General features: G+C 37.4%; 1 protein-coding gene across 2 annotated transcripts in view; it reads left to right on the top strand.

The window, feature by feature from the left end:
• Positions 1–23,693, top strand: part of ABCA12 (ATP binding cassette subfamily A member 12) — a 279,848-nt gene that overhangs the window by 236,276 nt on the left and 19,879 nt on the right. For both annotated transcript variants that reach the window (XM_040476160.1, XM_040476159.1), the window contains 12 exons: positions 869–1,065; positions 1,851–2,011; positions 3,607–3,843; positions 4,354–4,504; positions 7,292–7,544; positions 8,191–8,277; positions 9,071–9,164; positions 12,274–12,401; positions 14,420–14,507; positions 17,488–17,593; positions 21,665–21,719; positions 22,322–22,499. In XM_040476160.1, coding sequence (XP_040332094.1) covers positions 869–1,065; positions 1,851–2,011; positions 3,607–3,843; positions 4,354–4,504; positions 7,292–7,544; positions 8,191–8,277; positions 9,071–9,164; positions 12,274–12,401; positions 14,420–14,507; positions 17,488–17,593; positions 21,665–21,719; positions 22,322–22,499 — 1,735 coding nt within the window. The remainder of the gene's footprint in view (positions 1–868; positions 1,066–1,850; positions 2,012–3,606; positions 3,844–4,353; positions 4,505–7,291; positions 7,545–8,190; positions 8,278–9,070; positions 9,165–12,273; positions 12,402–14,419; positions 14,508–17,487; positions 17,594–21,664; positions 21,720–22,321; positions 22,500–23,693) is intronic.

Here is a 23,693-nt window from a genome sequence, read left to right as displayed (position 1 = left end):
AAAAAAAAAAAAAAAAAAAAAAAAAAAAAAGACAAATCAGACCATGTAACTCCAGGGTTCAAAGCCCTTTATGGCATCCCACCACATTCAGTGTTGAACTCAGTAAGGCCAAGAGACCCTACAAGACTTGCCCCCATCTCACTTCTGATGTCATTTCCTTCTAGTTTTCCTCCATTCACTGTACTCTAGACACTGCCTAAGTCACACACTGGCTTATACTCCCGCCACAGGGCTTCTTACTTATTGTTTCCTCTACTTAGAGCAGCCTTCCCCAGACAGCTGTTTGACCCACTCCTCCATTTTCCTAGTCTCTGATCAAATATCACCTTCTCTGAGGGGATGACTGTATATATATATATACTTAAATATAGCATGCCCCAGGCACTCCTTATCTCATGTACCCTGCTTTATGTATTTTTTATTGTACTTGTTACCACCTGGTGAATTATAAACATACTTGGGAATATGTTTATTGACCAAATTTTATCTGCATCCTTCCCAATACATACACATACTAGATAGAACCTAATCTCCTTATGGGTAGAAATATTGTCTTCTCACTACTTTCCTCCAGTAGCTTAAACAGTCTGGCACAAAACAGGCAGGCCTTCCCTAAGTATTTTTCAATGAACAAATAAAAAAATGAGCCATGTATTCCCTTGTGTTGTTTTCTGGGTATCAATTTTGAACCTCCAACTAGACGATAAACAATAAAAAACCGTATCATGAATCCTTAATAGTGTATTGTACCTTGCTGAGCACATAATAGTTGCTTAGTAAACGCCTATTACTTAAAGTACTTATTGTATTTTTTCAATATTCAAATATTTTCTCTGTCAAAAATAACCACCATACATTATTTTTGAAGGACGTTAAAAGATACTGGACTATACAGCCATCGTCATAAGAGAGTTGGCACTTTGTCAGGAGGAATGAAGAGGAAGCTATCCATATCTATAGCTCTTATTGGTGGATCACGGGTGGTCATTTTGGATGAACCATCCACTGGAGTTGACCCATGTTCTCGCCGAAGTATATGGGATGTTATATCCAAGAACAAAACTGGTATGAGGACCTTCTTATAACTTGTCCACCCAACGGTCATAACTTTGTCCTCTGGGATGCTTGCAACCAAGCCTACACCTTTTCTGTTTAGAAGCCCTGTTAAAAGTCTCAGATGGAGTCTTCCCCTTCCCAAAGTCTTCTCTTCCCGCCACTAAATTTCTGGGTTTATTAGTTAATATCCCTGTAGTGCCCCCTGTGAGTTGAGTTCACTGGCCTTTTTGAGAGCATGCAAAAAGATAGAAGTCCCAAATTCTGCCTACAGGAGCTTAGAATCTAATTAGAGACATCAAACATACACAAACGAAAATAAACTGAAAACAGACTAAACAAGTGCTAACAGGATGTGAAGCAAAGAAGCAATCAGAGTGGAGTGGATTAATCAGAGAGGAATATTCAAAAAGTCTTGAAAATTATTGCTTCTTCATAGTGAAAAAAGTGGGGGAGAGAGACAGGCAAAGAGAGAAAGAATGGAAATGAAGACAAAGGAGCAAACTAAGGAAGGAGTTGCTAACGCGTGCCTCTGACTGATGGACATTCAGCCATACAGCAAAGGCAATGCCTTTTCGCTGCCGACTTATGAGAAAAGAGCCCTGTATATTTAGCAACACCCCTTCCAAATTTCTCCTTGTTTATTTTGAAAGCTCCTTCTGGTCAGTTTTTCAGTTAGCTCATAAAACGTGCTTCATCTCCTCATAAATCGCAGGATTTACTCGTGCTAACTCTGTATATCTCAGGAGCTGTGTCTTCATTTTTCATCCTCGGTTGTTCTTCTCTGTATTTTCAAGCCAGAACAATCATTCTGTCCACGCACCACTTGGACGAAGCTGAAGTGCTGAGTGACCGCATAGCCTTCCTGGAGCAGGGCGGGCTGCGCTGCTGTGGGTCACCATTTTACCTCAAGGAAGCGTTTGGGGATGGGTATCACCTCACGCTCACTAAGAAAAAGGTTTGTAAGAGAGAAAGTGTACCTCATGACAGGGGCATGAATTACTCCTTTTTGTGAAATGGAGGCAGAATCTCTCCAATTTTATTAACTGCTAAAATTCATCGTTAATATGTTAGTTTCACACTTCTCAAACCCATGGAAGCATCGGAACACCCGAAGACCTTGATTAGACCCACATTTCTGGCCTCACCCCAAGAGTCTCTGATTCAGTAGGTCTAGGATGGGGTTCTAGAACTGACTACCTTTATAACAAGGGTCCACATGATGTGGATGCCACTGGTCCGGGATCACACAGAGAACCGGGATACTTGGTCAAAAAGGATCTACATCCTAAGTTTGCTCATATGGAGGATCAGCCTTTTAGTTTCCCTAGCATTTTAGCCTGTAAGGCTAAAAATTAGATTTTTTGCATTAAAGCAAATAAAGAGAATATGTAGTTGTGTATTCACTTTCTGATCAGTACCCCTCAAGTGGCAGTGTAAAGACTAACTCAGGCCAGGGGCGCCTGGGTGGCGCAGTCGGTTAAGCGTCCGACTTCAGCCAGGTCACGATCTCGCAGTCCGGGAGTTCGAGCCCCGCGTCGGGCTCTGGGCTGATGGCTCAGAGCCTGGAGCCTGTTTCCGGTTCTGTGTCTCCCTCTCTCTCTGCCCCTCCCCCGTTCATGCTCTGTCTCTCTCTGTCGCAAGAATAAATAAATGTTGAAAAAAAAAATTAAAAAAAAAAAAGACTAACTCAGGCCAAAGGTGCTTTTACATCTTTGAAGGACAGCAGTGCCAACTAAGGATCCCTGGACCACCTAAAATATCATATGATTACCAATTCTGTGCAAGATGTGTATGCTGTTAGGTAGGCTTTGACTACCACCATTTATTTTACATCTGATCATCCTAATGTGACTTCCAAATGAAAAGCAATGTATTGTTAAATTCATTAAGAAATGTATGTATTAGGTATGTAATATTAGGTATATAATACCTGAGATTACAGAACTGATGATATTAACATCTCTGCCCTCGTGGACTTTATATTCTGATAGAGTATGGGGGATTTGATGATAGTGTTGTTAAGTGTGTTATTAAGTCTCTTAGCAGGTGGCGAATGCTAGGGTAGAAATAAAGCACAGGAGGGGGGATGGGAATGCTGAGCAGTGCCATTTTAAGTAGGGTAGGAAGAGAAGGGGCTCTGAGAAGATGACAGTTGAGCCAAGAGTTGGGACTTGGGAGAGAAGGAGCCATGTCACTATCTCAGGGCAAAAGAACAACTATTGGGAAGGCCCTGAGGAGGGTGTGCCTGAGTTCGAAACACTCTGACAACACAGAGAGGCTGCTGTGGCTGGAGCAGAGCAGGTAAGAGCGAGGTAGTGGTCAGGGAGGCTAAAGAAGGGATAGAGGGAGGCGGGAGAATGGAGCCAATAAAATAGTGACTTAAAGACCACGCTAGGGACCCCTGTGGGACAGGAAACACCAGAGGAGGGATGTGTCATCTGACTCAGGTCTGAATGTCTTGAAAGAATCTCACCACCCTCTGATTAGGGCCCTTGGGCATCAGTACAGTGTAAAGACGAAGGAGTGTTCAACTTCTGTTTTTGTATCTAGACTCCAAATCTAAGTGCAAATACAACATGCGAAACAATGGCTGTGACAGCAATGATCCGATCACACCTCCCTGAAGCCTACCTCAAGGAGGACATCGGCGGAGAGCTTGTGTATGTGCTTCCTCCATTTAGCACCAAAGTCTCAGGGGCCTATCTGTCACTCCTGAGGGCGCTGGACAATGGCATGGGTGACCTCAACATCGGGTGCTACGGCATTTCAGACACCACCGTGGAAGAGGTACGTTTCTTTTTTTCTTAAGGCTGGTATGACTTGCTGTTCCCTTAAATATACACAGTTCTTTAAAAAGAGAAAATATTTTAAAATAAACATTTTACAAAATCAGAAAATCTTAAAACTATCTCAATACCATTTTTATGTAAGACTGACTTTTGAAAACAGACCTGTTTTCTACCCAATTAGAGAACATGTATCTTTTACATACCGAAATGTTTACTTAGAGGAATGAAGGGGATGAGTGAAATCGGGGAAGGGGTGGTTAAGAGATATAAACTTCCAGATATAAAATAAGTAAGTCAGGGAGATGAAAAGTACAGCATAGGGAATATAGTCAATAATATTATAATAACATATGGTAAAAAAAATGTTCATTTAAAGTCACTATAAAAATATTTGCTTACGATCACACTTGTCTCAATGTGATAAAAATTTAAAATCAAAATTGAGCTTAGAGACTAGAAAGGGCATGCATGTTTTATGTTAATGAAGTTTTCTGGCTTCTCTTTCTAGGTCTTTCTGAATTTGACTAAAGAGTCACAAAAAGATAGAGATATGAGTCTTGAGCACTTAACACAAAAGAAAATTGGAAATTCCAGTACCAACGGCATCTCAACTCCTGACGATTTATCTGTGAGCAGCAGCAGTTTCACAGACAGAGATGGTATAAATCTAATGTGTATATTTTGCTTAATTCCAATAAATGACATAAATGAGAAGAATCATAGGACAAAATTCAGCTTCAGATTTTCTTTCTAAATTCAGAATAAAGAAGGACACCTGGGTGGCTAAGTCGGTTAAGCATGCGACTTCGGCTCAGGTCATGATCTCACGGCTTGTGGGTTTGAGCCCCGCGTCGGGCTCTGTGCTGACAGCTCAGAGCCTGAAGCGTGCTTCAGATTCTGTGTGTCCCTCTCTTTCTGCCCCTCCCCTGCTTGCGCTTACGTCTCTCTTTCTCTCTCTCTCAAAAAAATAAAATAAACATTAAAAAAATAATTTCAGAATAAAAAAGTAAGCTTTATTTTTTTAATCTCCCAAGTATTTATTAAACAAAATCAAGTCTCTATTTCAAAAATGTTTTGAAGAACGTGAAAGAACTTCCTCATTAGCGTGGTGGTATGTATTCCTTACACCCACAAGAAGTCATTTTTTTTAATGAGTATTTTTTTTAATTAATTAATTTATTTTGAGAGAGAGCGAGCAGGAGATGGGCAGAGAAAGGGGAAGAGAGAGAATCCCAAGCAGGCTCCATATTGTCAGTGCAGAGCGCAATGTGGGACTCGATATCACGAACAGTGAGAGCATGACCTGAGCTGAAATCAAAAGTTGGATACTGATGGGGCCACCCAGTCGCCTCCCTGGCAGTCGTTTTTAACATGTAATTTACTACAGTTTCAGATTTGTGTTTAACAAATTAAAATCCTTCCTGTAATTGGTGCTGTCCAGCAATGGACAAAGTTACCTTGTAAGGTAGCTGACTCACTAACAGACATATTCAGCAGAAGAGTCATCAAAAAAAAAAAAAAAATGCTAAAAAAAGAGGCATCATTCTTTATGGGGCCTTATTGGAAAATATGTCTAATCTTCCCCTTCTGTGAACAATTCAGGCTCTGAGAAAATGCTTTTGGGGGGAGGGTTTCAGATTTGATGAAGTTGGACTCAGTACCTAAGAACCTATAGTGATAGGTTGTCCCCCTCAATTCTTCACACAAGATACATTTCAGAAATCGTGTTTCTTGATAGGACTTTGAGGAATTGGGCTCCTTTGAAAATAACTTTTCTCCTCTCTTATTCTTTTTCTGACAGTTAATTTATGCCTTTGGAAACACTATTTACTTAAGGAAGCAGATAGTAAAATGATATATAAATTATGGAATAGTCATTTCAATAGTTTGCTTAACTTGGAAAAAATCTCTAGGAACAGAACTTTTAATTAAACATTTGCCTGACTCTAAAATTTAGAGAAGATCTTCTCTGATGTTTGCATAGTTCTGGAACTTGGGAGTCTCATTTGTCCTCTGCCATATTCCTCATTTATCATCTTTTGGGGAATATAATTGTCAAGCCCATGGCATTGAGGACTTTGATTAGAAAGTGGTCATCTGCTTCAGGAAGTAAACGTTATGTATTTGCCTCTGCATTTGTCTCATAATTTGAAACTACTCTTCAGTCAAAATGTTTCCCTCATTGACATTATCTTTTAGAAAGCACATTTGCTCCATTTGATACACCTGTAACTCATCCACATGTAATTTCTCAAGAAACAGAAAAGCATACTAATTAACTTAAAATATTCAGCTCCTTCTACAATTCCCCTTTGCAGAGATATGAGTTTGCATTTAAACTTGTTCACTCTGTTTAATTGGAATTCATTTTAAATTAAGCAGCTTTGTATTTTTCCTTATCAGCTAAATGAAGATCATGATTTTTTGTGCTGCATAATTTGTGATGGAGAATTAAAAATATCCACAGAGTTGACGGTCATCTTATCACATGTAGAGGAGTGCTTGGCGTCAGGCCCTTGGAGAGAATGTTATATTTTTAGAGGGGGCTGTGGAATTATCAGTTGTAAGAGCACAATTGAGGGGACAACAGTTTATGGCCTCTACAGCTGCTCTTAATTCATTATCAGAAACCATGGAATTTTTCTCCACACCTGAAGAACATTTCAGGGGTGGGAGGTGGGGCTTGTAAACATCTTTTTCCAATGAGTTCTTTTTTGTGACACTAGAGGTAAAAATGGAGTTTTGAAATGGCAGATATAATCAGTCCAGATTTCCAAAGAGAAGGTAATGAATATTTGAACTAGAATCATACTTTGAAGAGAACGTTTCCCTTTTCCCAAGTTTAAGGTGAATTCATTGGACCTCACATTGGAATGCAAGCCAATAAACTTACAATCACTAAATTACCCACAGTAGGAGTGAGTTTTTAGACGAGGCAGCTGTTTTGGCTTCTGCTTATCTTTTTTTAAAACTGAAGTTATACATTGTATTAGTTTATGTCATATGAGTTTTAGGTGTCAGTTTCTGGGTTTCTGTTTATCTTGTTGGAATTCAGTCTCTTGATAGAGGCTACCTTTTGAGTCTTAGTATAATTAGCAGTACATACCGAGAAAACATTGTGACTTTGGAGATTAGGGACACTATTCATCTATAAAATTGTAAATATCTCACTTTGACATGTAAAACTACTATGGGTGTAACTAATCTTTTAGTGTATAGTGATTTGTAATTCGCAAAGCTTTTTTACGTATGGTTCTATGACATGGAGAGGCTCAGGCCCAAGGTTGAAAAACAAAGAGCTGAACCTCAAATCAGAACCTTCGAAATACAAGCTTTTCATATCACATCACATTATACCATCCATCCATGATTTTTGAAGTTACTCTATTACTTGATTTATCGGGATTACCCAGAACCATATCAAATCTCTCTCTCTCTCTAATCAGACAAAATCCTGACAAGAGGTGAAAGGTTGAAGGGTTTTGATCTGTTACTGAAGAAGATCATGGCGATACTCATTAAGAGGTTCCACCATACCCGCAGAAACTGGAAAGGTCTCATTGCTCAGGTTATTCTCCCCATCGTCTTTGTAACCACTGCCATGGGCCTTGGCACACTGAGAAATTCCAGCAACAGTTATCCAGAGATCCAGATCTCCCCATCTCTCTACGGTACCTCTGAACAGACAGCCTTCTATGCGTAAGTTTCTTTCTTCCAAAATGTTTCCCCAGTGCCTGCGGAGGCCTCAGTGTACCTCAGTGAATGCATGAAATGCTGAAGAATAAAGAATTATGAGGCACTGTACCTGATTCTGCCAAAGGAGTGGACAACTTGACTTATAGCAACATGACACTTCTATTGCCAACAGATAACTTTAAGAGCTTTTGTGTTTGTCTAAAAATAAAGTTATAGTATGTCTTTATTTTTAATGCCTAGACTTTCATCAAGAAAGCCTGGTTAGGTGTGGCTTCCCAATCTGTTGTTATATAGAGCAAATAACTTTTTTTTTTCAGCCTCACAAATATTGGATAGTAATTTTTTTCAGCCTCACAAATATTGGATAGTAATGTAAGAACCCTGTATAATATAATATTACATATATACAATAGGTGATCACTAAATGCATGTGATGATTAGGAGAATAACAAGGCAGCCAAATAGAGCCATGTGCTTATTTTTTTCCCATGATACTTTTTTTTTTCCCCTGCTACTGAGTCTTTCTTGGATTTTTAAGAAAACTGTCCTTTGGACAGCATATTTTATTTTCCAAATTATTCATAAGCATGACTTTAATATGGAAGACTAGTGGAGTATCAAGGATTTGTTTCTATCCTTTATATCATAGGAATTCTCACCCAAGCACAAAAGCACTGGTCTCAGCAATGTGGAGTTTCCCTGGCATCGACAATATGTGTTTGAACATCAGTGATCCGTAAGTGGTTCTTGTTTTTTTTTTTGCTTTTTTGTTGTTGACACTCTAGTTGTGTGCGTACATGTGCATGCATGTGTATGCATACACACACGCGCGTGTGTGTGTGTGTATACAAGTGGGTGTGTGTTGTATGCTAGAGAAGGGCAGCAGCCTGAGAGAAATCTGTATTTAACAGATATTAGTTCATTCCGTAGCTATGCTATGCTGTAACAGTGAACAGTAGGTGCTTTCTAACCTAAAAAGTTTCTTCCTGTGCATATTTTTGTTTAACAAACAACCCTGTGAATTATTAATCCATTTTTAAGATGAAGAAACTGAGACTCATATGGACTGAGATACTTGTCTAAAAATATCTAGACAGTAAGTTGTGCAGCTAAACCTGGGATGCAAGTCTTCTGACTCTGTTTTTGCTCTAGGTAGTATTGCTTATTCAAAATTCCAAGATAATACACAACGCATGTAAACCTGACATTGGTATATTCTTTTGCTAAGGTTGGAGAACAGGATGAAGGAGCAGAGAAGAAAGGGGTCAAAAAGCCCCATCCTGCCTCATTAAGACAATTCAATGAGCTTTGGTTTCAACACTGTTCAATCAATAAGTGCTGTCTCTAATCCCTCACAAAATGTCAAATCACTTGAAAATGGTAGTGTAATGTATATTTGAGTTATGAAAAACCAGTAAACTGTACCTAAGACTATACATCTGAATTTAATACCCAATACTCGCTTATATACTCATACATAAATATGAGAACACACACATACCTCGCTTTAATATCATTTTTACTTGCAGAAGGTGCTTAACAAGAGGCAGTCTAGGAAAATGGAACACCAGTGGGGAGCCGATCACTAATTTTGGTGTTTGCTCCTGTTCAGAAAATATCCAGGTAAGATGGAATTTCATTTCAGTGAAGTAGGAGAAAGAAAGGAATAAATATTGAAACTTGAAAGATCTATCCAGGTTGCCAAAGAGTCAGTATAATTTCATTTTATGGAAGCTAGTAGCTCAGAGATGTGGAGCGGGGCAGCTCAAAAATATTGCCTTTGAACTTCAGGTCACTGTTTTAAATCCATCTCAGAACAAATTTCCAAAGGCAGGTAATTCGACGACAGTCTTTGTGGAAACCAACTAAAAATGAAATTTCGGTCTCAGTTCAGTTCTAACCGGAAAGCTCTATGTTTCAGACAACAAAGCCAACCATAACTGCCATATCTAAAAACACAGTGAGACTGTTTGGTGGTTAGCTGGCAAGTCAGTAATGTGTAAATCCAGAACAGATCTCCATTTCTAAGGAGCACCTCCAGCCTGCAAGAAAAACCCATGTCCTGAAAGAAACAGAAAAGATTATCCAACCATCCCTTACCCCGTCTGTATTTTATAGATACACACCTTCCTTTTCTAAGCCTGTCAATTCAACATACTTTTAAGAAAACCAAATTCACTGGGGAAATGAAACATTGTGGAAGAGAAGAAGTCCCTGTTCATTTCTGAGAGTGACTATGTTGTCAACTTACTTTCCCATAGGAACGGAATCTAGCAATGTTTTAATAGTGTCACATGATTCAACCCTACATTGTTTGTACAGTATTTTAGAATGAAACTGTTTTCTGTAAACACAACCTATTTTTATGTTTGCATGCAAGAGAGTTACTAACAATAAGAGCTGGGATCCCACAAGCATCTTTTGGAATCCTTGCATATTTCAATATCAGTCTTACCCAGTACTCAAAGAGTTTCCTAATCCCTCATGTAATCTAGTTAATTTCTGAAAATTCCTCATGTATTTTCTTTACTTCACAGTAAGAGTCAACTAACTTAGTATTTAAAATTGGAATACGGATAAATTTCATTAATCAAAGGAAAAGAGAGAGAGAGTCAAAGCAAGAAAGAGACTTTTTAATTATAGAACAATCTGATGGTTACCAGAGGGGGTGGGGTGGGGGGGATGGGTGAAATAGATTGGAAATTAAGGAGTGCGCTTGTGATGAGCACAGGGTGGTGTATGGAACTGTCGAATCACTATATTGTACACTGAAACTATTATAACACTGTATTTTAACTAACTGGAATTAAAATAGAAACTTAAAAAAATAAAAATAAATCACCAAATACATATATGTATTATATATAAATATTTTATACATATAAATGTACAGTGTATATATATATATATATATATATATATATATATATATAAAATGTGTGACAGTACCTACAAATACTGAAGATATATGATCCTATGGGATCAGCAATTCCATTTCTATTATATACCCATCAGAAGTGTGAATACGTTCACCAAGAGGCATATACTAGAGTATTCATAGCAATACTATTTGTAATAGCTACTCAGATTCCCACCAACAGTAGAGTGGATAAATCAAATGTAATCTGTCTTCACACTGGAATTCTGTATACAGCAAAATGAGAATGATTAATCTACAACTACACACATCAAATGGAGGATTCTCACAAATGAATGATGAGTGGAAAAAGCCAAATACAAGAGAATATATATAATACAATTCCATTTATATAAAGTACAAAAACATGCAAAACTCTTCTGTGCTTGTTACTTTGGAAGTGGTAGTTGTTCTGTTTCCTGATCTGGTTTCTGGTTACATGGTTGTGTTCAGTTTGTCAAAATGTATCAAGCAGTGTACTTATATGTGCTTTTCTGTACATACAATTCAACAAAAGATGAAAGCTAAAAAACTACATTGCATACACAAGTGTGTCTCTAATTATTTGCAGAACAAGTAGCGTTCTAGAAATGTGATCTTCAAGTTGATCCGACCTGATGTAAGGTGAAAGTCAGCATTTATTTTTTAGAGCAATCTGCACCTCGATGTTCTCAGGGCACACTTGTGGTCCAAGCCTCAGGCTCTGGGACATCGTGTGAAGGGATGGAAGCAAAAATTGGAAAAGTGCTAGGCTTCTCTGGCTTTATGTCAGAGAAGCATGGGAAGCTTCAATGGAAAGTAACTGGTCAGGAAGTGCAGAAAGCTAATACACATACAAGTAAGTGGTTAAAACTAAGCTCTGAAGTTAGTTAATAGTGATGTACCAATACATTTAATTTTGACAAATGTATGATGATAGTAATTTAAGATGCTAACAATGGGGAAAACTGGGTGAAGGGTATACAGAGACTCTCTGTATTAATTTTTAAATATATCTGTGTGTCTATAGACATATATAAGCACATTTGCAATATATATAAACTTTATTTTGGAATAATTTTACATTTACACATGTAAAGATTAGATTTAGATTTATTTAAAATTAAGTTATGTAGGGGCTCCTGGGTGGCTCAGTCGGTTAAGCGTCCGACTTCAGCTCAGGTCACGATCTCGCAGTATGTGAGTTCAAGCCCCGCGTCGGGCTCTGTGCTGACTGCTCGGAGCCTGGAGCCTGTTTCAGATTCTGTGTCTCCCTCTCTCTCTGACCCTCCCCCATTCATGCTCTGTCTCTCTCTGTCTCAAAAATAAATAAACGTTAAAAAAAAATTAAAAAAAAATTAAGTTATGTAGATTTAGATATATGTAAACTTGAACTTCTACACCCAGGTTTGTACCTTAAAAACAATACAACACACACTTTCATCCACTGCTGTCACCTGAGAAGTTATGTCTGTCTGTTAATGTTTTCTTTTCAATTCAGAGCAAATGTTTTTTTACTTTCCTGTAAATCATTGAGTGAATTTTAAGTCATCTTAGAGTTTAATCAAACTTGTCAGTACAGTGAAAAGAAAATCACACGTTGGTTAACTTGTATTCTTTTTGGCTTCAAGTGAGTCGTAAACCTATGCATGTGCTCCACTATTTGGTCTAATTTCTTGGCATGGGAAGATGTCTTCCTCTTCAAAGCTCTTCAGAGTCAGAAGACGGTCTTATCAGACTCTACCTTTTGCAATAATAGACAAATCATGAGACCAAACCTTCCTGACATTGTCTATTTGATTTGCAAAGAACTTAATTTTTAACTTTATTTTTCAGGAGTGTCCTAAATTTAATTATTCTCCACCTCATAGAAGAACTTACTCTTCTCAAATAATTTACAACCTCACTGGACACCGCTTGGAAAATTATCTAATATCAACTGCTAATGAGTTTATGCAAAAAAGGTAAAAATACTCTGTTTATAACATTTAATTTAGCCTATCTTGCTTTCAGATTTTAATGGTAACTGCTTCTTGAACTTGAGACAATACATGAAAATTTCTATTGATTATTTACCCTGTTAAAGTCTCTATGTTATCTAAATAATCTTATGTATTAAACCTTTAAAAAAATTTTTCAGTTCCCTCAAATTAAGGCTCATTTGAGGAAATTGAAAAGCTTTGTTTTTTAACAAAAGCGTATTGTTAAACTTGTACATTTTTTTTCCCTTGAAGCAATAACGTTATTGACTAGATTATGCCAATTTGGACAGTTTTAAGGCATAGTTTTAGGTGACAATTGGCCTTATTTACAATATGAATATCTCAGATTTAGATTATGATATCTGTGTGTGGATAAAATGTGTCCATATGTGACAAGGCCACAGGCCTTGTACCTCAGCCACCTAAACATTTGCTATGGATGTAAGGTTGGTAGACTTCTATTTGGGGTACTGTGGATGGACCTGGAAGACACTATGCTAAGTGAAATAAGCCAGACACAGAAAGGCAAATAGTGCATGATCCCGCCTGTATGTGGGATCTGAAGTAGTCAACTCACAGAAGCAGAGAGTAGAATGGTGGTTGCCAGGGTCTGGGGATCGGGGGGACATGGGGAAATGTTGGTCAAGGGCTACAAAGTTTCAGTCATGCAAGAGATTCTGGAGAGCTGATCTACAGCAATGTGACTGTAGTTGACAATACAGTATTGTAGACTTGAAATGTGCTAAAAGGATAGATCTTCAGAGTTGTCACTACACACACGCCCCCACACACACACGTGCATGCATGCTCATACAGAAAGAAAATGGTAACTATATGAGGTGATGGACATTTTAATCAGCTTGATTGTGGTGATTACTTCACGGTGTATACACATATCAAACCATCAAGTTGTACAGCCGAATATATACAATTTTTATTTGTCAGTTGTACCTCAGATAAAGTTGGGGCATGGGGAGTTGGTCATCTTGTAATAGCTATATAGTTTTCTCCTTTCCTTCGTCTCTTCCCTCTTTTATTTCTCAATGTACATAACTGACTGATGTTCACTGTAAAATAATTACAAACTACATATACGCAGAAAGAAAAAGGAATCTCTCTATATCCACATATAACCACTATTGATTGTATATCCTCCAGACATTTTCTAGACACAGATACCTGTAAATATTTTCAATTATAAACATTATTATTATAAGCAGGCATTTTATTATAAACAAACATTTCTAAAACCTGCTTTTTAAAAAATAAGGAATATACTGCCATGTTCTTTGTGTGTCAAAAGTATAGCTCTGTAGATCACATTTAGGATGATAGTCACAAGATTAGTCTAGTGTGACTAATTTATTTAACTCAACCATATTTAACTCAACCATAATTTGGGATATTTAAACTAATCTGTTCTTAAAATTACTGCTTGGTTTTTTAAGTCCACTTTTTATTCTTAAGAGACTATGAACTGACAAGCACCAGGCAATTATATAGGCACGATTCACCTTCAAATACCCAGGAAGAGAAAAAGTATATCACCAGGGGACAAACCAGGGGGGAAAGTTTGGAGAATAAAAGAAATGAAGCCATTTGAAAAAAGATGAGAACTGATCTAATATCACCTTAGTGATAAATTACTTCTTTAAAAAGGAATTTTAAGGGCAAAAATACTATAATTTTTGAGATGGTGCATGATCCAGGTAAGTTGGCAGAATTGGTTAGATTATATATCACTTATTTTCAGAATGATTAGTCCACATTTGCAATTGCTTAAAATTACTTTTTACTTCTAGTTACAGTGTATACCTTAGACTAAAATATAATAAAAGATCAATAAAAAAGTAAAATATTTGTCAGGCAGTATTTATTTCATGCTATAAATGTGTCCCTAATGGAAAGAAAACATTGAGCCTTTAGTTAAACATTTTAGATCTATTTATAAATGTTTTCTCCATTAAAACAAATACAAGTTTTGTTATTCTTTTATATAGGTATGGAGGTTGGAGTTTTGGGTTGCCTTTGACTAAAGACCTTCGTTTTGATATAACAGCAGTTCCTGCCAATAGAACACTTGCTAAGGTAAATTATGACCTTCCCTCTGGGATGTCATACAAATGAGAATGTGAACTTGAAATGCTCAAGCATTTTGATGAAGTAAAAATAAAACATGAGTGCAATCAATTTGAGAAGCGTTTGGCACAATGCTTTCCCCATAGCACTGGGGTTCCAGTCCTGTGTATTTACCCCAGGGAAACTTGGATACACAAGTACCGGGATACACATACAAAATAGTGTTTCTTACATTAGCTAAAACAGAACCCCAAATGTCCGTATACAGCAGAATAAATGAATTGTTGTATCATTCAGTAGAACTTTCAGGAGGTGCCTGGGTGGCTCAGTCAGTTAAGCATCCAACTTTTTGTTTCAGCTCAGGTCATGGTCTCATGGTTTCTGAGTTTGAGCCCTGCATCGGGTGCCATGCTGACAGCTCGAACCTTCTTGGGATACTCTCTCTCCCTCTCTCTCTCTGCTCCTTCCCCGTTTGTTCTTTCTCTCTCTCTCTCTCTCTGAAAAAACAAAACAAAAAAAAACAAAAAACAAAGCATTTTCAGCAGTGAAATGAGCTTAGTTCCATAAGTAGGTAAATATCCCAAACATTATTAATAAGCAAAAGAACACTTAACTATCATTGCATTTACTATAAACTTTAAGAGTAGGCAAAACTCGGGGCTCCTGGGTGGCTCAGTCAGTTAAGTATCCGACTTCAGCTCAGGTCATGATCTCACGATTTACAAGTTCGAGTCCTGCATTGGGCTCTGTGCTGACACCTCAGAACCTGGAGCCTGCTTCAGATTCAGTGTCTCCCTCTCTGTCTGCCCCTCCCCTGCTCATCCTCTGTTACTCTCTCTCTCAAAAATAAATAAACATTAAAAAAAATAAATAAAAAGAGTAAGGCAAAACTCAATCATGTTGTTTAGAGAGACTATTGTGATTTTGATTTTGAAGAACACAGAATTCGGAGATGTTCTGTTATCTGGCAATTTTTGTTTCTTTTTTAAAAATTACTTTAAAGTTTATTCTGGGGGGGTGGGGAGAGAGAGAGAGAGAGAGAGAGAATCCCAGGCATGCTCGACACCATCAGTGCAGAGCCCAATCTGGGGCTCAAACTCACAAACCATGAGATCATGACCTGAGCCAAAGTTGGAAGCTTAACCAACTGAGCCACCCCCACCCAGGCATCTCCAGTTTTTCTCTCTTAACCTGAGTGATTGTTCAATGGATGTACTCCTTTCATCATTTTTTGCTAAACTAAACATTAATGTTTTATGCGTTTTTCTTTACATATATATTATATGTGTTTATCCTTGTTTCTTTTTTTTTTAATGTTATTTTTTATTGAAAAAGAGACAGAGCACGAGGAGGGGAGGGGCAGAGAGAGAGGGAGACACAGAATCCAGAGCAGGCCCAAGGCTCTGAGCTGTCAACACAGAGACAGACGCGGGGCTCAAACTGGTGAACTGCAAGATCATGACCTGAGCTGAAGTTGAATGCTTTACCAACTGAGCCACCCACACGCCCCTATCCTTGTTTCTTAAAGAGCATGGAAACTTAATGGAATTTGATGAAGACAAATAATCCTATAGGCTTTATTATCATTATTATTATTATTATCATCTAGATCATATCTATGCTTTCAAACAAGCTAGGGTCACAGAATCACACACAGATCTACGGTAGTCTTAGGAGTTTTAAATTTTTTTTTTCAACATTTTTTATTTATTTTTGGGACAGAGAGAGACAGAGCATGAACGGGGGAGGGGCAGAGAGAGAGGGAGACACAGAATCGGAAACAGGCTCCAGGCTCCGAGCCATCAGCCCAGAGCCTGACGCGGGGCTCGAACTCACGAACCGCGAGATCGTGACCTGGCTGAAGTCGGACGCTTAACTGACTGCGCCACCCAGGCGCCCCAGGAGTTTTAAATTGTCCTTCACATATTTCTCATTTGGTAGTAAGAGACATATATAGACTTGGGGGAGGTGGAGAAACTAATATTATTATGTTATATATATATATATATATATATATATGTTATATATATATATGTTATATGTATGTGATATATATATATATGATATATATCTATATAGATATATATATGATATATATCTATATATATATATATATATATAAATAACTGTGGTAAGCCCAACACTAGTATCATCTGGTGCACAAACTACCTGATCACATCCTCACAACATTTCTATGAGATATTATGGAGCCTGTTTTAGCCGATTTTCATAAGGTCATATAGAAAGTAGACAGTAGTGTTGGAGATTTGAATGCCCTCTCTCTGCCATTTGTTCCTTTTCTTCCTCTCTCCACACACAAAGTAAACATTCTTGCATAAACAAAGAGTTCTAATAACCAATAATTTCTCTCTAAGTTAGATTTGTAATTTTAAATTATCAACTGGGTCTCTTGAATTGAGGCACACCAGTATTTTAAATCCCTCTGTTTTTGACACAGAAGGTAAAGTAACTCTCCTCCCTGTGGCTCACAACTAAGAATAGAAAGTTAGTGTGGGAATTTCAAGGTTATCATTCTTGTTGCTAAGGACACAGTGTTTGTCTTTGTATTTAATTTCTTCCTACATCCTTGCCTAGACATTATTTTATATTATTATTATTATTATTCAGTATGCTTTAGCTCTAGTCCCAGAGTCACTACAGACCAGCCACAGAGATGGAGATAATAACGATTTCTTCAGTTTATTTCAAGCTTTGCCTATGCAGAAGATACAGAATAACTAATAACGTGGTGCTATCATGCAGAAAAAAAAAAAACTGTTTTCTCAATCTCTGTCCATCTCTAAATTGGAAATGTAGAGGTCTGTGGTCAACACTCTGGGGAATGGTTCTAATCTTCCAAGATAAAATAACTCATTGGGAAATTGTTGGTCTTATTTTAAATATAAATTCTGTGAGCTGTCAGATGTAAAGGCAGCCTAATTTATTTAAACACCATACTGATCTTGCCTCCCTTTTTGGAATTTAACAGGTATGGTATGATCCAGAAGGCTATCACTCACTTCCAGCTTACCTCAACAGCTTGAATAATTTCCTCCTACGGGTTAACATGTCAAAATATGATGCTGCCCGACACGGTAAAGTTACTTACACAGAAGCTTCTTGTATTGCAACTTTTGCCTCTCTCCATATAAAAATGCATATAAGATTCCGTTTCCTCCAGGTATTTTATGGTATCTAAATCACAGATCTTTAAAAGGAGTCTGAAAGTAGTAACTACCACCAGATGGAACATTCTAGATAATTTCCTTAACTTTGGGTTAATTTAGTTTCCTCACTTATCAAATCAGGATAATAAAGCTTACTTCATGCTTATTTCTGGTCTCACATCTAGTAGCTATTACTCACAAGAAAACATTTTATTACTATTTACTTGTATATAGGCTAAGAATTAAAAATAATTAATGTTGATAAATCTAAAGATGAAGCCAAAACTTTTAAACTAAGAAGTTCTATACCTGATCATTAATTGAGCACTTACCCTATAATATATGCTTTATATGAAAAATTGCTAATCCTTACAAGTAGCCTTTCAGAATGAATATTTTTGTTCTCTGTTACTATTTTCTAGAGCCCAGACATGGAATTTGAACCCAGGTCTGTCTGAGTCCTGCCCCTTCAGTTTTCTAATACTTTTCGGTACTCAGCCAGATCTGTTGCAGTTGGATTTCCCAAGAGGCATCCACGTGGTTTTCAAAACAGGATTTGGGATTTTAAAAAGACTGATTTATTTTTTCTAATTCAATTACTGTCAATCAAATCATTTTATCATCTTAAGCCTTGCTCAAATTATTTTTCCTTACTGATCCTAAAAAAAATAATAAGGATGATGGAAACAAATGAGTAACATATTTATTAGCCAATACTGAGTCTATAGCCTAATAAGTAGGCTAACAAATAGCCTATTAAACAGGAAAAAAGACACAACCGGTCTTTTAGAAATGCCAGCGTCTGTTTTTCTTTCATCTCCTTCCTGTTGGGCATAACAATGTGTGTTGGATGTTCTCGTGATGAGAGTCAAACACTCATTCTAGCAAGAGAGTCTGTCAGTCTTCATTTTAGAGAGAACAGCATTCCTTCCCACCTGCTATAGCAGTTTCCTAGCAGGAGGAACCATGAAGAAAGTAACAAGACTGAAAGATAGTCCTTAAATCTATAGCACCAATAAAGGACATAGTCAAAAGTGACAAATTAAATTAAATGGTGATGAGTGTTAAGGAGGGCACTTGTAATAAGCACTTGGTGTTATATGTAAGTGGTGAATCACTGAATTCTACTCCTGAAACCAATATTGCACTAATGTTAACTGACTAGAATTTAAATAAAAATGTGAAAGAAAATTAGTTAATTAATTAATTAATCAATTAATTAATTAAATGGTGACTAAAGCCAGATAGGTTTTGTGTAACCTGGTTTGAAATACTACTGAGTACTTGACTTTTGGTAGGATGCCTACATCAGAACAAAAGATATTTGTTTCTATGGAGGATAATGAAAGCAGAAGAGCTGTAGATACGACTAGGGGAAAATGTAGCGTAGGTAGGTAGGTAGGTGAGAAAAACATACATGCCACTTTTGAAGAGTCGGCTTTTGAAACCTATATTCACGTTTCATTTATTAGTAGTATTCTTTACCAAGACTGAAGTAATCTGAATCACCCTGGATCCTAGCAGGCTTGTTGTGGCTCCTACCATTGCATGTTTTAAGTTACAGAATTTAAAGAATTAGAATTCTGGAGCATAAACTTTTTATTGACCTTCAAAGGACATTTATTTTTTAGGTTTAAAAATAGGGCTTATGAGTTCTGTAGCAGTTAGTAGTAGTGTGCCCTTTTTTTAAAAACTTTTCTCTTTTTTTAATATTTATTTTTGAGAGAGAGAGAGAGGGAGATACGATCTGAAGCAAGGTCCAGGCTCGGAGCTTTCAGCAAAGAGCCCATCGTGGGGCTCAAACCCACAAGTCAGATACTCAACTGACTGAGCCACCCAGGCCCCCCTTAACTTCTCTTATATAGACTCATGAAAGTGGTCACTTTCCACCCTCTGTGGGAGGAGTTTGATTTTCTTCAGAGAAGAAATCATGTCACCCTAAAATACTTTCATTGTCTTGTAATGCACATATGGGATCTGCCATGGTAATATTGTCTTTAAAATTCAACTCAATTACTCTCCGGCCACCTCCCTCCCCCTATGACACTAGCTGTTTTAAAGCATGTTTGTTGAATTCTGCATTAATTAGGATTTTGCTTTAGCTATAAAATTGATTTTCTTTGAATTCTAACATGCTAGTAAAAATCTTTTAATTAGTTTTCCTTTGCTATGTCAATAAATATTATTTTCATGTGGTTCCCTCTAGTGGTTAATTCAACATGAAAATTCTGTTTTCTTCTCAAACAATAAAGGTTTGCTTGTATCCCCTAACAATTGTTCTACAATGAGGCTCTTTTCCAAACATACGGACATATTGTTCCCTCTGCCCTCCTGTTTGTTCTGACCCTTTAGCGCATTAGTAGTAATGATCAATGGAAAGCACCTGGTTTTAGATGTATGCCCATAGAGACAACAGAAACAGATAATATGTTATTTTTAATGTATATTATATATGGGGGAAATAATTGAAATTTTAAGGTTCAATATGATGTAATAAGTATTCATTGACTAATCACTGTAGTCAGGATATTATGCTGGATACGGTAGAACCCACAGAGAAGATTTTTATACGTCCTCAACCCTAATGCATTTACTTGATCTTTCTGCTAAAAATATCTATGAAACACTTAGTTTGGCAGCATTTTTCATAGTGGAGTAAACGCATTTGCAAAGATTCCTCTAGTGAAATAATGTAGTTCTTGATTCTGAAATACAAGAAAGAAATAAAAGAAATGTTTTTCCCCTGCCTATATTATAATTCAACAATAAGATTTAAGTAGGGCCCCAAGGAAAACTGAATCTCAGTAAAAGAGACTGTTAATTTACACAAAAGATAAGAAAAGTGCATTTCCCCAATGATGTGATTAAAGTTACAGGCCAAATTGATTATTATTGGTAGTTTCTTTGTTTTGCTTTAATTACATTTTTTTTCTTTAACATGTAACAATTGCAGAATTCAACCTCAAAATATGTTACATTCTACTCAACAAAAATTATAAATTTAAGTTAATGGAGGGAATATAACTTTAGAATAATTTATATTTGGCTGCTGTGAACGGGTCTTAATATCCTGATATAATAAACATATACTACATGAGCAGTAAGTGAGAAAGTTCTTGCTCAGCTTATGACTAATAAAACAAATATTTAAGAGACAGCCTCACTGCCATCCCCTACCGTTCTTTTCCAAAGTTACTCAGACAGTATAGACTTTGTCTTCACACTGTAGTCCCTTGGGAAACTTTTGCCAGCCCATTTTTGACTATGACTAATGATCATCCTCTGATAAGCGGAGAAAAGAATCTTGTTTCTAACTCAGAAACTATAACTGATTATGGGAGATCCCAATAATTTAGGACTGTATTGGAATTAAGTGACTACTTTCCTGGCACCAGCTAGTTTCTCTGAATTCTCTTGGATCTTTATGTCTCAATGAAAACCCGTCAGAGATGACTAAAGCTCTCAAGCCTTACCCTAGTAGATAAAGTTCTAGAAAAATAGACGTCTTGGAGGTAGTGAAAGAGGAAGGATCTTCTCAGGTTACAGTATTTTCCCAACCTGGCCAACAGAATGATAAAGAGGGATGAGGGGGGTCGGTGTTCTTTAGGAGATCCTCATATAATTGGTCTAAAACACCAATGTAGTAAGTGCCGCTGAAATACAAATGTGCATGATTAGATGGGGAGAAGAAATGGAAAATGTCATAGAGGGGAAATGCCATATAAGAAATGGAAATTCTTGTCCCTTCCCCCAAAATTCCATACACAATGGGAAAAAACACTTTTTAAATTTTTATGTGAATGCCACCAATTGTGTGGCATTGATGAGATTAGTTGGCGGAGGGGGGGAGCGGGGGGGGGGGATAATTTTCCTTTAAAATACTATCCCCAAAGCAAAATTATAGCATAAGGAGGAAAGTGTTATGCATTATTCATCCAAAAATTGGTATTTCTGAATAACTGAATATCTACTAATGAACAGAACTGTCTCTTCTTTAAGGCATCATCATGTATAGTCATCCTTATCCAGGAGTGCAAGACCAAGAACAAGCCACGTAAGTGGAAATATCTGGTATGACTACATTACTCCTTGGCATAGTGAAGCCTCTGAATAAAGTACTGTAATTGGAAATCACAGTTGTATCTGAATGAATGTCAATCTAGAAGAGCTGTTAATACAAGTCACTGACTGGGATAAAAGGAAGTTTCTGAAAGTCTGTGCAGTGGGGTTGCCAAGTGAGCTTGCTGGCTGTAGAGTCAGAATCTGCTGCTTTTATAAGTCAAGTACGTAAGTGCTTCATCATTTCAATTTCCCTGCATAGCATTAAGTACTATTTCTGTGCTCAAGGACTATATATTCCTTGCATACACTCAGTAACCCTTAGAGACCGAGGTGGGCTTTTTTCTTTTCTTTTTTTTTTTTTTTTTTTTTTTGATCAAATATCCCTAGTCAATTCAGATGCACTAGAGCTATATTTATCCAGGGTCATAGCCAAGTCATGTAGAAGATATTATCTGGCTGCCTTGCAGGAAGACTTATTTGTGTCACAGCCAAGTCGTATACTGTTTTGTTGATGGTTTTAGTCATGAATCTTTCTGAAAGGAAAAGAGTTCTAAAAACTTATGTATGCTCTCCTCTCCCTATTGCTCACTACAGAATGAGCAGCTTAATCGATATTTTAGTGGCACTCTCCATCCTGATGGGCTATTCTGTCACCACCGCCAGCTTTGTCACCTATGTTGTAAGGGAGCATCAGACCAAAGCCAAGCAGCTGCAGCACATTTCAGGCATCGGTGTGACTTGCTACTGGGCCACAAACTTCATTTATGACATGGTGAGTAGCTTGCAGGAAAGACAGGATTGATTGGGGTAGAAGACACCACTTTTATATACAGGATTTATTCATGCCTACCTTGTTAAAATTATCACTACAAGTCAGTAAATTAAGAAAAAAATAATTTGGGGGCGCCTGGGTGGCTCAGTTGGTTGAGTATCCGACTTTGGCGCAGGTCATGATCTCACAGTTTGTGAATTCAAGCACTGTGTTGTGCTGACAGATCAGAGCTGGAGCCTGCTTCAGATTCCCTCTCCCTCTATCTCTGCCCCTGCCCTGCCCATGCTCTGTCTCCCTCTGTCTCTCAAAAATAAATAAACATTAAAAAAGAAAAAAGAAAAAAATAATTTGCATCAGACTTACAGTCACCCGATAATTAGAGGAAAGAGCCACCTCCCCTCGTCTCTGTGGTCTGAGGACCCACCGATATCAGATTCCCCTGGACATTTATTAAAATGCAGATTACTGGCCCCCTCCAGACCTACTAGTTCTATACCTTGGGAGTGGAACCCAGAGAATATACATTTTAAACAAAATCCTCCAAGTTATTTTATGCATAATAAGGTTTGAGAGCCACTACTGTGGAAAAATAGAAAGCAAAATAGCCTTGCCGAATGGTACCAAATACTAATGGTAAAAACTTCGAAGTAGCAGTCCCTGATGAATGACACATTAGAGGAGATTAGTAGGGACAATAAAGGATGAATATCATTGACAGCTCTCTCATTTGCATAAAATGGTCCCCAAATTCAGATGGTTTTTCTTGACTCCAAATGCGCCAGTATTGGCCAAAAGCCCAGGATGTGGTATGCATTTGCCTGGTGATTATGGCAGAATTGTCTGAGTTGCTGTATAGATCATTGGCTTGAAGAGCTAGAGGGTAATTATCTGCATATCCACTTTGTTAATGTATCCAGTGAGGTCTGAAATGCCTTTGTTGAAGAAGTCAAATCTAAAAGAATGGTAATGACTCTTCTGGACTTAATAGGAGTTTTAATGTCAAGAGAGCTCAAAGTACACACTTCTGCAAAGGGCTACTTACTACTCAGATTCCATTGTCATATATCTGGTGCTCATCCCAATTTAGGAGATCCGTCTCCCTTCCAGATTAAATTACCATCTCTTTCATAGTGTGCATCTTGCTGCAGCCTGCACAGCATTTACTATTTCTATTTGCCAATAAAACACTGAGTT

The sequence above is a fragment of the Herpailurus yagouaroundi genome, unplaced genomic scaffold (genome assembly GCF_014898765.1).
Source record: "Herpailurus yagouaroundi ecotype Mexico unplaced genomic scaffold, PumYag 140, whole genome shotgun sequence".
NCBI lineage: Eukaryota > Metazoa > Chordata > Mammalia > Carnivora > Felidae > Herpailurus > Herpailurus yagouaroundi.
Note: the sequence above shows the minus strand (reverse complement) of the source record. Positions and strands in the feature narration are given on the sequence as shown.